The following is a 16,485-nucleotide window of genomic DNA, read 5'->3' on the forward strand; positions in this document are numbered from 1 at the left end:
ATCATAGGAGATACTGGGGTAAAATCTGGTATCAATCCAGTTAAGAAATTATTTTCTGAGCACTTTCATTTAGTAAAAACTGCTTAATGAAAGCATGCAGTTATGCTAAGTAAGTTACTACATTATTGGCATCCATATGCTTCTTTGGCTGCTATACATTCAAAACTAACACATTATATAAATCTGTATTGTGCTAAGAATTCTGATGACATGCTAAAATCAGACATTGAATGCAAATACTTTCAAATACTAACCTCAGAATCCATTCCTTGCATTTCATTCTTTTCCATCTGAAACTGTACAAAGTCATCAATAACATGAAACAGCTCAGGAGAGACAGCTTTGAAGTACTTGTGGTAGTCATATTTTACAGCTAATGATGCAAAGATGGTATTATTGACTAGAGCGGATCGTAGGTCAGTTAGAACTCCTGGAGAATGTTGCCGTGGGTCTTCATAAAGGTGCTTGGTTATGAGGTAGTCCAAAATTGCATCTCCCAGGAATTCCAAGCGCTGGTAACAATCTTAAAGCATTGGAAATAAAAAAAATGTACAGTAATACAATTAAGTTTATTTAACACACACATTCTTTCCTGGCCTTTCTGGATAGAAGATTTGGCTTATTATTATGTAAATACCACAAGTTAACCAATGCTCAAAAAAAAAAAAAAAAAAAAAGAAATATCTATTCAGGTTTAAACATCGGTATCTTTTTACTGGATTTTGTTTTCAGTGTTATCTTAAAAGGTTTTTCTGCCTGTTTTAATGGATTCCAAAAATAAGAAAAAGCTTCACAAATTATATGTAATAATGAAGCTTCTTCTGAACCAAATACTCACTTACAGCATGGTGGCAAAAATATGGGCTTATAATGAAGGCTCAAATGCCTTAAATCTGACTGATTAAAAATAACATCAAGTGATAGTACAACTGTGTTCATCTGAATAGACAATGATAATCAAGCTTTCAAAAATTCAATAAAGAAATCAATACACTAAAAAAAAAGTGGGGCACTTTCATATTTAATATTTCTGAGCTAATTTTTTATTCCTTTAGACTTTTTTCAGTTTAAATGTTCAATGGTGTTTCACTTGCAGATGTGCTGTTTTTAATTTTGAATTAGGGTTTTTGTTGTTAATGTATACATAAAAGCCAGCACAAATCTAGAAAGGCATGAGAGATGGGTTAAGAAAACAAAACAAACAGACAGAAAGCTTTAAAAATGAAATGACTAGAATGAAGCAAAAAGAAAAGGGAGTACTTGTGGAACCTTAGAGACTAACAAATAAATTTGTTAGTCTCTAAGGTTCCACAAGTACTCCTTTTCTTTTTACGGATACAGACTAACACGACTGCTACTCTGAAACCTAGAATGAATCAGTTTTCAGTAGCTATCATATGGATCATGACACATTTTAACTTTTACTTTTCATGAAAACATTTAACACTAACATTAATAGTTTCCCCAAAATATTCTTCCCTGTCAACTAAAGTAGGAGACTGGGAATCTAAATTCCTAGATTCCATTCAAGTTTCTGCCACTGACTGTGTAACTTTGGTCAAGACATTATGATTCAATTTTCTCATTTGTGTAATAGGAATAACTACCTACCACTTACCTCATATGAGTATTGCGAAGCTCAATGTTTGTAGACGAACAGCTCTTTCTCCAGATAAAGCACTTTACAATGCTATGTTAATTTTTAATACTACGTATATTCTCATTAGACCTCTATCGTAGCATATTAACATTTCAATAGGATTTGTGTTAAAAGCTCAAGGTTTTTTAAGAGGAGTTTCTCCTGGAAAATCATCACTCCCACTTTCTGAAGCCCCATGATGTTTCTTCAAGACATCAGCAGAATGAAAGTGATCCTTTTCTAAGATCTAGATCCCATTAGGTACAACACCCCTCAATCCCCACTGACCTCAGCGTGAGCTGAGGACACTCAATACATGCACCCCACAGGACTGGGCTCTAAAAGGTACTCCTGAGCATTTCCAAACTTGGCCACTCCAATGAACAACAGATTAATTCAGCCTACAGATGAAATCTTGGCTCCAGTAAAGTCAAGGTGGTTCAGGAATATGGTCAAGTTGATGCTCTTGGGATTAAAATCAGTGAAATAGCTACTGATTTTTTTCTGAAACACCATTTTTTGAAAAAACATTTTTTTTTTAAAAACCACGGTGGCTAATTCTAGAAAGGCACCCGTTTTGGAGGTTCTTTGCTAAGTCACCCTGATGAGTGTAGGATTAGTATTGAGCACATAACAGCTGATGAGAGAGGGGACAGAGGTAAAACATGAAAAAACTGCAGTCTAGAACAGGGATCGGCAACCTTTGGCCCGCGGACACCCTCCCTGCAGCTCCCAGTGGCCTGGAACGGCGAACCGCGGCCAGTAGGAGCTGTGATCGGCCAAACCTGAGGACGTGGCACAAAAACAAACCAGCCTGGCCCACCAAGGGCTTTCCTTGATGGGCTGCATGCCAAAGGTTGCCAATCCCTGGTCTAGAAAAAAACCCTGTGTTATGGTGCCCTATAACACGCACTTGGTCTAGGGAATTGAGAGTCACTAATGTGCCCTGGTAGCATTTTAGGGACGGAGAAGTCACATACACTTAACTGGCAGACCCCCTAAAAACAGAAGAAAGAAGGTCCTTCTTGGTATTCATTTTTGTATTAAGAGGCAATTATTTTGACATATAAAAAAAGATCTGTGCACAAAAAATAACCTGCACTGTACATCCTTTATGTATATCAATCTAATACTGAAATGAAGTAATTTCTTTCAGGCAACTTACCAGTAATGGTATTGTAATGGTAGGAGGCATGAGTAAATGCTTGAAGAAGATAAGCCTTATTCTTAAAACTGTAGTTAATTTTCTTCTCAAAATTTTCAAAACCAGATATCAGGTGATTCAGGGTTTTTTCAGCATCTGGGTGATCAAACATACACCTTGGTGGAATCTTCAAACAGCCATACTCCATTTCTTTACACAGAAAACACTCTGAATTGGCTACAGAGGCAGAAGCACAGTTTGGTGAAAGATTTTTCTGTTGACTGTTAAAATTCTCCCTGCTAGAACATGAAGTGTTGTTCCACTCAGTTTTTTTCATTACTGGGAGCACCTTCAGCCCTAATGAACATAGGAAAAGCTGAGCAGCTCTTTCACCACAGCTGGTCAGATAGCAGCCCAGCAAGGCTTCCACACAATCTGCAATGCTTTTGTCGGCAATACACTGCTCCGTATGCAAGTCATACGAGATAGACTGTTTCCCTGTGTCAACACCACAATTTTCTTCTGATGGGTTCCAGAAGCCTACTACAAAATCATCTTCTTCCACAGCCTTGCTAGGGTCCAGATAGCACATAGCATCCCAAGAACTGTAGTCAAAATCATCAAAATCTGAAGAAAATTGAATATTACCTAGGGATGATTTTTTGGGTGCTTTCCATTCATAGCTGGAATCAGTGGTTGAAAAAGGTGAGAGAGAAATTTTCTTCACAAAAGCCCCAGATCCCATTAACATATTATCAATGAATTTGATATGTTCCTGATCATATTCCAAAAAGTCATCTTCAAGGTCAGCTTCTTCCTTGGGTAACCTCCACATTAGGTCTTCATCCTCTTCATCATCATAATCGTCATCAAGTTTACCATTAGCTAACAAGCTTTCTTTTGTCTGAAAGAAGAAATAAAATGAGGTACGGGGGAAAAAAAAGGTATAATTACACAAGTTTCATAACTCTGCAAGCAAGAAATAACAATTTTCAATTATAACCATTGTCAGCTAACTTTAAAAGCATGACCATTTGTTTTTTGTTAATTGATATCAATCAACTTGTTTAATCAGATGCAAAGAGCAATACCAATTAATAGTCTCATTCTAAAGACTAAAATAATTGCCTTGGTGTATAATGAAATTTTCTATAAGCAACCTTTATTGTTACAATATATATTAAATATAATTTCTTACAACGAACATTTAAGTTTCATGGGAATACAAAAAAAGCAGAGGATTTTTTTTTTTTTTACTTGCGTCTAGTACACAAGTCGCTTAAAAAAAAATAAAACCATCCATAACCCACTTATGCTCATAGAAACAGATGTGTGAGTGCGCGGGGGGAACCAATATTAAAATAGTGACATTAGATGCACCAAAATTTCTCTCTCTCTCTCTCTCTCTCTGGCTGCTAAGTATACGCAATCAAGGAAGGTAATATAAATAGCATTTCTACAGTACATAAATTTTATCATAGGGTTTTTGCAAACCTTATTTGAGGTAAATCATAGGCCTTGTATTTATGCTTTTGAGATATTCACATCATCAACATATATGAAAAAGGGTTTTTATATGTTGACAGAAAGGACAAAAAAAATCCAGGAGCTCTAATAACGCCAGTTTGGCAAAAGTTTGACATTTATGTGGGTGATGGCTTGGATAGATTGTGTTGGGGATTCAGTAACTTGGTAAGTGATCAAACTTTAAAAAATAGCACAGGCCAATTTTTGATTATGCAATACGAGCTGTATTTGAAAAAAGTCAGTCAGAAAAAAATTAAGACAACGTAGGTTCTAACAGAGAACCTTCCACGCTCCGTTTTGCCAAAAAGATTTTTCCAATTTGTCATGCATTTTTCTAATGTTGCAAATATTTCATAAGATCAGGCCCAAGAATGGGGAAAACACAAACTTAGACAGCATGTTTCTTAAAAGTTGCATTTTTGGACAAAATATTAATGTGCACATTGAGTGAAACAATACCGTAACGCAAAAACTACTCCAAAGGGGATACATTAAGAGACTTAATTCTCTTAAGAGGTATTCAGTTAAGCAAAATCTCCTGGGTTACATTTTAGTTTAATTAGAAGTGGATATAATTTGTGTTGTATATTGTTGCTCGATTTTCTTTCTAATCAGTGCATTTGTCATTGAAAGGAGGAAAAATTAGTGATACATATGATTAATGAAAAACAACAGGTATTGAATTTGTATGGCTTGTAGTAAATCATCAAAAACAGGTATGTCAAAATGTTAACCTAACTAAGGATTGCACTGGAAGCTTGCTAAGACCCTGACCCAAGAAAGCACTTAAGGTCAGTGCAGTTGCTTGCGTGCTTGATCCTGCACCACTGAAGTCAACGGAAGTTTTGTCATTTCATGGGAGCAGGATCAGACCCAAAAGCACTTTCCTGGATTGGGGCTTACAAGTGTAAGGACCATTCCACTTTGAATAAAATGGAATTGTTTATATTTGCCTTTATTTTTAAGTATGGATGTATGGCTTGCAGATACTATGGCCCTAGCACGCAGTGCTCCAAATGATCTGATCAGAAGGGAGTATGTAGTATTCTGGAAAATGAAGTATTAGGAGGCCACATTTCCATATTAGAAAGGAAAATGAACTGTAAAAACTCCACACTCTGTATCTGGCCTGAAAGCAGAATTTTGACTACTCCAATTAAGAATGACAGATGCCCAAACAGCAGTTTCAAAATAGACTTAAGTGATTATGAATCAGATCTATCAATTTTAAATTTCCCAAAGGAAAAAAAAAAAAAACCCACCCTGAACTCTGAGCAAAAAAGAGACTTTTGATACACATAAGTGAACTCTGTGAGAAAGAACAAACTAGTCCTAATATTTCATTATTTCTTGGATGATTTAAAAAAATAATTAACATAACACTATATAGTCATTTGGAAACCAAAAGGTAATTCTGATCATTTTGTTTTGTGCTAGATAGCACTTTTTCAGAAACTACTGCCCCAGGCTTCAAAACCCACGCATCTCAAAATACTTCAATTTATTTTAAATAAATTATAAACACAATTTTTTCCTATCACTATTTGTATTTCAAACCAAAGATCAAATATGCTTAAATGTTCCTTTTATGCTTTTTCAAATTTAGTTATTTAATCAATCAGACAACTAAACTACTTGCATTTTTCTTTTATGGTTCGGCCAGGCCAAGAATCCCAGCATTTGTCTACAATGTTTTACAACAGTTATTCAAAGTGTTATCAGAGTTCTAGTTAACCCTCTTCCCAAAAAGAATGGAATTTATTCCCTGACAGTGAAATGTCTGTTTTACCACTTGGTAGCAGTAAACATATCTTGTGAGATCACTGTCCAGTGAGTACTGGACTGAAATACATATGTAAAATTTGTGACTGGCAAGGGCATAAAAACAGTAAAAGGGTTACAAAGAATCATTTTTTCCCCTTAGTAATTTATCAGTTGCAGCCTCAAATATGCCATTTTATTTTTAGAATGGTATAATGATAAATCCTTTTGAAATGAAACTTTGGCAGAATACAGAACTACAATAATCAGGTTTGATTTTTCAATAAAGGTTTAGTCATACAGTACATCTGTTTAAGAGTCCTCTTCTGTGCCCTCTGGTGGTTCTATAGTTAGAGTATTGTATTGAGTCAAAACATAACATTCTGAGTATTTAAGTCATTAATGCCATATAATTAGTCATTTTTTTTTTAAAAGCAAGAGTACCCATTTTTACTCTAACTTTTTGAGAGTTCAGAGGGTGAAACATGCAGGTATTACAATTCAATTACAAAATGAAATCTGCCAAGTTTTTAAATTGAGATTTGCCATTCTGAGCCTGTTGGTGGGCACAATCTCACGGAAAAGTGAAATCCATCACCTTGGCAGTATTGGGGCCTAACATTAGGGACCAAAGATCAGTTTACAATCAGCTGTAATCCTGGTTTAGGATCAGCAGATTAACTGCACAACATGAGTTTCGAACTGCACTATATGAGAGAAACAAAACATCTAAAAGTAGTCAAGATCTTTTTGTGTTCACTCTGGATAGGAGCTAAATAGATTCTTCAGCCCTCACCTATTTAGAGTTTAAATTTCAGAAAAGAAAAATGGTTCTGTTTGAGACCAGAGTAGAAAAGGAATAATCAATCTTCAACCATTAAAGATAAAATGCCATCTGGCAATGGTCAGTTACTATTGAGAAACTTCTCAAACCAACCATCACCATCACACAACTACGAAATACTAGTTGTACTAGGAAGCAGTTAGGGGGCACCTTGTGCTGCCCATATTGCCAAAGATGGGCTCATTTTTCAGCAAAATGATGTTTAGCCATCAATAGTGTGCAGTACAAAAATGTTAGGCAAAAACATCATTTATACATATATTTCACAGTTTGCATGAAGGGAGAAACACTTCAAATTACGTGAGCTTCCACAAAAGAGTGCTGAGAATAATGGATGGAAGCTTTCTTTTAAAATATTTAAGCTCTTATACCACTAAGATATACACTCATTTCTGAACTATGTTCAGCAATTTGTTCCACAAATTGCCCTTCCTAAGTTCTCCATCAACTTCTCTTTCTCCCACATTTTTCATAAATTAGAGATATTTTAAAGAAAAGTAGGAAATGAAGATGTAGGAAGCTATATTTTGCTAAACCATGATAAAATGAAAGCTCATTTTCCCATCCATCCACCTTGTGATATAATAATATATACAAAAAGATATTTAAGTCTTACATATTTCAATGACAGCTTACCATTTCATCTTTCTCCCATTTATCTGCGTTACTCTTGTCTTGGTTTACTATGTAACCAGGAGGGAGCCAATTGACGGGTGGATCAAAAATAGATACCACCATACGACTAGGCAGCCCTTTCTTCTTCCCAAGACGATACAAGTTACAATTGCTGACCTTTAAGAAAAAAAAACACTTATAAACATCTACGTATACATGCATACAAAAGTATATGGGAATACAAATATAAACAATTTTATGTGCCTAAACAATAAAATAAATAATAGCATGTTTGTAAAACAGTCATGCATTTCTTATTTAAAATAAAACATGCATATGATAATTTATATACAGATATATTTTCCAGTTCTCAGAGGTTATTATGCAGACTTCCTAATACAGTACCTGTGACTGGTCAAATCCTGGCCTAAAAACAGAAGTAACTTTTTAACATTTATGTCTATAGCTTCTTGAAAAGTTAAAGCCTTATTTATAAATAAAATTATAACTTTCTGAATAATAGTAAAAAATTTACACAATAAATATCCCATTATATAGTAGCATTCTCGATTACCACCTTAACAAGATGTATCACAAGCCCCTTGTTTAAATTAAACCTTGGCATAAAAAAAATTAACAGTTCTCAGGAGAAATTTGACCATAAATGTAGCTTTAATTATGATATAATTAATTTATTTTGATGGTATCTCAAATGAATTATTTTAGTCATTTTAAAGAAGAGAGGATTGTATTGTATAATTGTATTCCTAACATGTATGCTAGCAAATTTATAAACACAGGTTGTAATTTTATTTTAGACATGAAAATATCTGGTAAATATAAATATGTATTAACATATTACATATTCAGTGTTCAAATATTTTATCTATAAATCATGTATTGTAGCCATTGTTTAACAGAATAGTGATAGATCATTAGCTACTCACTTTTTTACTTCTCATATATGACAGGCGTCCCTCATGAGCATCTGGGTAAGTGCAAAACAAATATGTAGTGATGGCATGCTTTAAAAATGAATCACCAAGCATTTCGAGCCGCTCTAGATTAAATCCATCACTAGCATTTGAAAGAGTCAAAGCCTGAAGAATGAGACCAGGGTTTGGGCCAAGAGTTTTTACGGAGTATCCACTGGAACAGTTCTTTTCAGAATCCATTCTGTCTTTTGAAAAATTAAGAGCTTCTGAAGTACTGGTGGTCACTGCCATTTTGGGGCTTCCATCTGAGGTAGATCTGTTAACATTTCCATCACGGTATTTATTACTCAGTAGAGTACATTCATTGCTGGGCTTGGGCTGGTTCTCGTTGTATAAATTCTGAATGGGATATGAGGTAGTTGGTTGTACAGGTATTTCCTGCCTGCAGTAATTCAGTTGATTTCCTTGGCAAAAGTCTCTGTTAACTAAATCACATTTGCCATTGGCAAGATTTTTATTATAAGAAACACCATTAATTGCTGCAAGTTCTACCGATACATCAATTTGGAGTTTACTGGGTGACTCATTGAGCAATGTTATGTAGTTCACAGACATTTGGTCATGATTTTCTGCAGAGGAGGCTCTTGTAGCACCTTGTTGTGCAGCATTTTCAGGGACTACAATTGTGCTGTGCTTACAGTAATTTTCATTCTCTGCTAAAGAGGAGCTAGGAATAGAGATGAAGGATTTGCTGTCAATGGACTTTTTCCACCCAAAGTCCAGGTTAGGATATCTGCAAAAAAAAATGTTGATTTTTTTTATTTAAAAATATCTCAAAGTGAAGGCATAAGAAAACTCCATATGTATATTAGTTTTTACATATTAAAAAAGTAGGGCCTTTTTAAAACAAAGGTCATTGTAGTATCCAACTCCACTATTTACAATCAAGTATTTTCTAGCTATATGCCCAACTGAAAAAATTATATGAGCCATATAGAGCAGATCAATTTTGCACTGTTCCAGCATTTGCAAATATTCACTTAATTGTTCAAGAAGATTTAGAATACATATATGTGTGGCATAGTAAATACCTGAAGTCTGCAGGAAGTGATTTAACCCCTACACCAGCATCAGTGGCTGTTTGGGCTCTCAGTTCCTCAGCTGTCAACAGGCAGTGCAGACGATAAAGTATGCTGGGGAGACAAACTGCTTTTCTCCACAGCGATGCTGGAATAGGATGTATAGCACAGAGTTCCGGAACCAATATCTTTGAAGAGGGGAAAGAGTTTTACTTTTAAAAATAATCTCAAAAACTCTTAAGTATGGTTAATGATTTAAGCTGAATTAAACAATTTAGAATGGAAAGCAGTTCATTACCTGCTTATTTTGCAGACTTTCCCACTTAGCTTTCCTCTTCTCAGCGCTGCTTAGTGGAAGAGCTTTCCCCTTCTGATTCAAATGGCGAGGAGTCAAAAGATTAAGTCTACAAATATATTGTGAGAATATTTTCTTTAATGTAAATATACAAAAAAATCTAATTAAACCATGCTGAACTAAGTTTTCAAATGATTTTGACCATCAACACTTTTAAACAAACCTTGTTTTCAGAAAGCATTTGCCCTCTGAAAATCAGGTCCTTTAATGATGGCTCAAGTTGACTGCCCAAAAAATTACACCCAAAATTTTGAAAATAAGATTGCAACTTTATTACACAGTTTACAAAATGTTTCATTATACATGTTGCAAGACCATAAAATATAAAACCCAAAGAAGAATTAAACTAGGTTTATACTATTCAGAATCTCCTCACCTTGAAGATGTGTGGTCCACATCCAGCAGTGGCTGGTTGAGATTGGTCAGGTCAAGATTATACTTTGTTTTATAATATTCAGCAAAAGTTTCATATTCAGGGGAAGGAAATTTACTCAGTGGAGTAAGATCAGTGTATACATCAGCTACATAGAATCGATGAGGCTGATCAAAATTTCGATACCTAAATAAAATCAGATAGCTTGGAATGAAAAGCATTCTTTGAGCAAATTTTCTACCCAAGGCTCTGATTCTGCATTGGGATCAGATGCAAAGTTGTTAAATAACTCAAGTAATTAGTTCTTTGTGCAGAAACTGAACAGATGTGACAAATCAAAGATTATGACGATGAGTGCAGTATAAGAACTAATACACAACAGAGTAGAAAAAAAATCAATTACCCTTTACAATTACTTTCTATGAAGAAATAGGAACCCAGAACACCTAATTTTAATAAAATTAAGTATCAATTTTAAAAGGGTTATGTATAATACAATAAATATATATTTTAGACTATCTGCTTCATCTGAGCACTTATTTACAAAATGATAAATATTTCTGTTAACCAATATAGAAATTTAGTCCCAACAGTTTTAAAAAATTTTCAGAAGCTCTTAAATATGTTTAAACTTTCTATAAAAAGACATTGGTCCTATCACACAATTTTAAAATGCTTAAACAAACAGATTTTTTGTTATTTCAACAAGCTGTTATTTCAAATAAATAAAAAAATCCCTAAGACAAACCAAAAAGACCACAAGGCAAATGCAAAATTAAAAAAATCCCTTGAAGAAAGATGGGAGGATGTTTGTCCCATAGAGTAGGTGAATGTTCCACAGAAGCAGGAATGATACCAATACTACATTTTGCATTTGAGTCTGGTTCTCAACCCATTTATGGCCTCTTCCTTCTTAAAAAGTAGAAAAAGAAGTTTCAAATATTCATTTTCTAGCACTGGAATACTCAAGAGGTTTAGTTCTGCCCTTTAAAGCTAGTATAAATGTGATGTTCACACACCATTTTGCACAAATTGTGATAGCTAGCAAGATATAGTCTTAACTATGAGATTTGCATATTTTTTTTTGGCACTTTGGTCTTAGGAATTGAAAATGACAGACACATCAGAAATCAGGTTTCAGAGTAGCAGCCGTGTTAGTCTGCATTCTTAAAAAATTTCCACTGAGTGCATCCGATGAAGTGAGCTGTAGACTTCTCTAAATGAAGTAAAATCTCTAATAATTTATTTAATCTTTTCAACCTCATTCCGAAGTGGCAAAGACTGTTACTTTCCAGGACCATCTGATTTTTTATTTTTTTCAAAATTTTGGAAAAGTGGATGCTTAAGTTAAAGCAGCCTTCAGAAAACTCATTTATCTTATCAGCCCTTGCATACTTATTATGTGTACTCTAATGATTCTGGGCATTGTACAAACACATAGTTAAGAGACAATCCCTTCCAGTCAAACAAACAGGGGTATAACACACATTTCTATCACAGTTCTATGTAGACTGAATACATGCACTATTTTCAGGTGTTAAGAGGTTTTCTCTTTTAAGATGCAAACAAATAAGACAAAATATTCAATTACGTCAGTAGTCCATGTTGTCCATCCCACTTTGCCTAGCCATTATTAGTTGGCAACAAATAATTCTCGCTGGAGTGTAATTCAAGTCTCTCCCTCCTGAACTTCTAAGTCTCCAATTGTTACTACCACCAATGCAGTTCCACGGGGGGTAGCAACAGAGGGGGTGCTAGCTAAGATCATCCACTGTATTTTATGGGGCAAATCCCCAGCTGCGATCAAATGTCTTAGTTTCACTGAAGTCAATGCAACTATGACATTTATGCCAGTTTAGGATCTACCCCCATGTCATTAAGCCATAGTTAGACAACATGGTGGTTAAAACACTGGTGGCCACAGCTTGTCTCCGCTATCACTCCAATCATTGCTACTGCTGATGGAGCTGCACTGAGAGGGTCATTCTTCACTGTTTTGGGACTGCTCTGGCAAGACTTCAGTATCAAGGAGATGTAACTAGAGACAGGATCACCACCAGTCTCTCCAATTTAAAACAGTTCCAGTAAACTAGCTGCTGGTAGAGTCATAGCTTTTGGCAGAATACTATGAAAGTTGTGTGGTGACTTGCACTGTTCCTTATGGGGATGTAACAGATTTTTTAGTGACAATACATTAAAATCCCAGTATTATATTTCTATATGAATCATACCACAAACTTGTCATCAAAACGACTCTATATAATTAAATAATGTAATTTATCATCAAATGTTATCAGGTTTATGGTGTATGCTAAATATGCTTTGCTCCAATATATTAGTTACATAACTTATATGGCAAATACTTATACCCATACATTTTCTACATACCCAATGTCACAGACGATACAATCCTCACCTTGGAATGATAACTGCATCCTGGTAATCTTCTAATTTGAAAATAAATGGAGTTTCTTTTGTGTACTTTGTACTGGGAATGCCTGTACGTGCTTCAGATTTTTCAATATCTTCCATAAACTTAAAGTCAATGTCCAAAGTGCTGGAGTCATCAACTTAAAAAGAAAAGACATATTTCATTTATTTTGTTGGGTTTCCCAAAATGGAAGCCGTATTATTTTTAACTTGTAAAGTCTTACTTTTCAGATAGACTATTTGCTGTCAACACACTCTTTGCCTCCCCTCTTCCCTAAAATCTTGAGGTAAACCTTCCACTTATAACAGCACACCTAGATATTTTTAGATTCTTCCTGATTCACCTGAAAACATACTGCTAAGAGATGATTTGTACTCATTTCAAGCACACTTAGAATTGCAAAATTGAGGAACCGTAACAGAATCAAACTCGCATACTAATATATTTCAGCTGTTATTACTATATTAAATTACATATGAAATATGATAACTCTGAAGGATGACAAAATACTAAAGTAACTAGTTTGTTGTTATAAAGCAAACTAAAGGGAATATTTAAAGAAACTCAATCCTTACCAACATTAAGAGGTAGAACACAATAGGCTGAATCAGCTTCTGTAGGTCTGAACTCTAGTGCAGGTTTCTCAAGCCGAAGAATGTGTGAGAAAATGTACTGGTGAAGTCTTGTGATCAGCTCAAGCATTTGTAAAGACAACATAAAACCAGACTTCTTTAGCTCAATAGATATAGTAACCTCTCCAGAACGTGTGTACACAGGAAAGTGAGGAATCTAAGTCCATAAAGAGAAACCAAAAGATAACAAAAATTAGATACTGAAAGATGTCTTGGAAAATGCCATAAATACTTCTTCCAGAATAAAACTGTCCCAATAGAACAGTGATTAATGTTTAGTCAGGATTTAGGTATTAATGAACATTAATTTACACATACAGAAACACAAGTGGAAGCCATCATTTTGAAACAGAGACCGTTTCACTGTTCAGAAAAGTTTAAGTTCTCTCTACCCTAGAAAATGGCCCTTTTTTAGAGAGCAGGGGCTACCTGATAAAGTTCCCTTTTTAAATTTTGGCTTCTCTCTAGAGTTTTTCTTAATTTCCCTGCATTTTCTTATCAATAAGAAGGGTAGTGCTATCCTCATGTCTTCACTGAGGATTTCATTCTCTCCTGTGAAGAGAGACTAGGTGAAGGACATTTTCTTCTGGATTTGATCCTTAACTATTTCTTTTAGGATTGATCAGAATCTGAATCAGAAACAATGCAATTATCTCTTTCCTTGTGCTAATGAGAACTACCATGAAAGACTTTACTCGTTTCTCAACTTGTCAGCAAGTTTTATAAGAGGCAGGTGTGGAGAGCCATTGCTAGAAACGGCCTCAGTGGTGATGCTGTGCACGAGCTGATGCACAAAGAGCAGACACTAGTGAAACTGAAGTTACAGTTTCCTAGAGTCGGACTGATAAGATTCTGTGCCCAGAAAGGCACAGAATTATAAATGAGTGGCCCAAAGGGTCTGAACGGCAGTGGGGGAGGAGTGTGCTGAGAAAGAGGGTGTGTAATGGGACTTGTGTCCCTATAAAACATAACATCCATGGGATGATTTATGGGGAGGGAGACGTTATTACCTTTACCAATAGTCAGATGAAGACTTCTGGGAGTGAGAGAGTTGATGAATGTGGGACAGGTACCCCAGGAATACTAGGTGGACATTATAGTGAGGGAGTGGCAGAGCTCTAAAAATGTCCATAACCCCTGCACTGTGATATTACGGAGTCCTGCTGCTATAGAGGCGCTGAAGGAGCTGCGGAGTGCTGGTGATATTGCTGAGTGCAGGGCCATGGTTGGAATTGCCTGGACAAACCCTCTGAGCAGGTAACAGAACATGATTTGTTCTGAGCACAACATAAGCACAGATCCCCTCTCAATGGATGGCTGGGAAAAAGCACAGAAAGAGGTGTATTTCCTCAGCCTGTGCTTAGCCTTGTCTCCTATTTTCATCTCAGATGAGGCTAGTCAGAGATGTCCTACCTCGGAAGAAGAATTTGGTATTCTCAATCAGAGAATATAAAATGACAATGAGGAAAGTTTGATAGGAAAAACTGTGGAAATAACTGTACACAACACTCTATGATAATTGGAGATCCAATGTTCAAGATTTCTCCAGGAAGGCAGAGTTGACATGTGGTCTGGTCTCTGGCCTGCCTCAGTGCTTTGAGTCATGAACAGTAGTAGGACTGTCAGGCACAGAAGGGTAAGAGAAAGTCAGATTCATTACCTGAGGTATAGGTTTGGCTGTCAGTATTCCAAAGCATCTTGTTGTATCCTCAGGAGGATACAGCTTTCGCCTCCTAAAGTTGAGCTCGTCAGGCAAAGGGGTAGTTAACACCATTCCTATTACATACAGATAACAGGGATGATCAGGTTTGGGGTAACTATCTCTCAAACATTCTGGAATCTACAATCAAAGAGAGAAAAATACATTAATATGACTATTTCAACACTTCAAACTTCACTTAAATTCTCATTCCTAGAACAAATATTTCATAAGATATCTTGAGACTGGAATGAAACAAAATTATTATACTTTATTAAAACCTTTGGAGATATGTTTCTAAAAGGAAGAACAGGAAAATTCACCCAAACTAACCTGAATTTCTCCCCCCCCCCTTTTTTTTTTGGAACAGCAAGACCCATTAATACTGGTCTTCAGCCTCCTTGCAGGTTGAGGGCAAAACCAGACCTCAGTCATTAGTCAGCAGCAGAATGCCTTATGCCCAGAACTTCCTGCTAGCTGAGACAATTATTACTTTCCTAAATGAACAATTGTGTTAATTCTACGTTGAAAAACAAAAGTCTCTCCTACTGCAGAGCACCAGAATAATCTTCCCTATGAATAAAATGAAAGCTTTGAATACCATTTTCCATCTCTATCCATCTCTGGATAACCCCTTTGTGTCCAGGCTCTGTGGTCCTTATTTCTCAAATAAAGGCAGTTTTTAATATAAAGGTTGGATAAGTCTTCCCATTCTTCACCTGCTAAGATTGAAAGACCCACTGCACTAGGATTTTTTCAGTAGTATGTCTCCAGAATGAGAAGCAAGTTCAATCTTTACTTTTGTACACAAAAAATGAAGCAAACTATATCTACACTCCATCTTTCCTTGGCTGTGGCATTAGGCCACAGAATTCTTCTGCTTAAAATGATACTGGCTGAAGTTTGGATGACCAAATCTGTGGATTTCAGTGAACATATGTATTTATGGTGATCAGGTGACTGACTTCCAGTTCTCCTTGTAGGAACCATATAACTTTTCTGCTCATGTGCTCATTGTTGCTCTTAAGAAATAGGATTTGATATTTGATAGAAGAGTAAGGTTTATTATTTTGCAGGGGTGAAAAATACTCCATCTGGATTAATCAAAAAACTAGATGTTTTAGATATCCTCCTGGCTTTTACATAAAACCCCCCCGAGTACTTCTTGTAGATCTGAAATGTGCTAAAGCTTCTTTTACAGATGCAGAGTTGGGAAAAAAACATGGGAAAAATTCTTGATTTCTATGAAAAACACAGTTTTCTTTGTGCCAGTTTGAAAAATCATCTTCTCAGAATGACAAGTATTTTACTGAGCCTTTTGAGCACACTCCATATTGCAAAAAGTTACCTTATTGAGGTATCAGAGTAGCAGCCGTGTTAGTCTGTATTCGCAAAAAGAAAAGGAGTACTTGTGGCACCTTAGAGACTAACAAATTTATTAGAGCATAAGC

At 35.6% G+C, this 16,485-nt stretch overlaps 1 protein-coding gene across 14 annotated transcripts in view; it reads right to left on the reverse strand.

The window, feature by feature from the left end:
• Positions 1-16,485, reverse strand: part of DICER1 (dicer 1, ribonuclease III) — a 119,141-nt gene that overhangs the window by 7,839 nt on the left and 94,817 nt on the right. For 13 of the 14 annotated variants that reach the window (XM_038405511.2, XM_043515987.1, XM_038405508.2 and 10 more), the window contains 10 exons: positions 14,996-15,175; positions 13,279-13,492; positions 12,689-12,842; positions 10,276-10,458; positions 9,843-9,948; positions 9,557-9,732; positions 8,478-9,258; positions 7,552-7,707; positions 2,805-3,687; positions 255-523 (listed from right to left, as the gene is read on the reverse strand). In XM_038405511.2, the coding sequence (XP_038261439.1) occupies positions 255-523; positions 2,805-3,687; positions 7,552-7,707; positions 8,478-9,258; positions 9,557-9,732; positions 9,843-9,948; positions 10,276-10,458; positions 12,689-12,842; positions 13,279-13,492; positions 14,996-15,175 (3,102 nt within the window). Of the gene's footprint in view, positions 1-254; positions 524-2,804; positions 3,688-7,551; positions 7,708-8,477; positions 9,259-9,556; positions 9,733-9,842; positions 9,949-10,275; positions 10,459-12,688; positions 12,843-13,278; positions 13,493-14,995; positions 15,176-16,485 lie in introns of those variants that run through there. The other variant, XR_006281896.1, reaches the window with a different exon arrangement.

This window comes from Dermochelys coriacea, chromosome 6 (genome assembly GCF_009764565.3).
Source record: "Dermochelys coriacea isolate rDerCor1 chromosome 6, rDerCor1.pri.v4, whole genome shotgun sequence".
Lineage (NCBI taxonomy): Eukaryota > Metazoa > Chordata > Testudines > Dermochelyidae > Dermochelys > Dermochelys coriacea.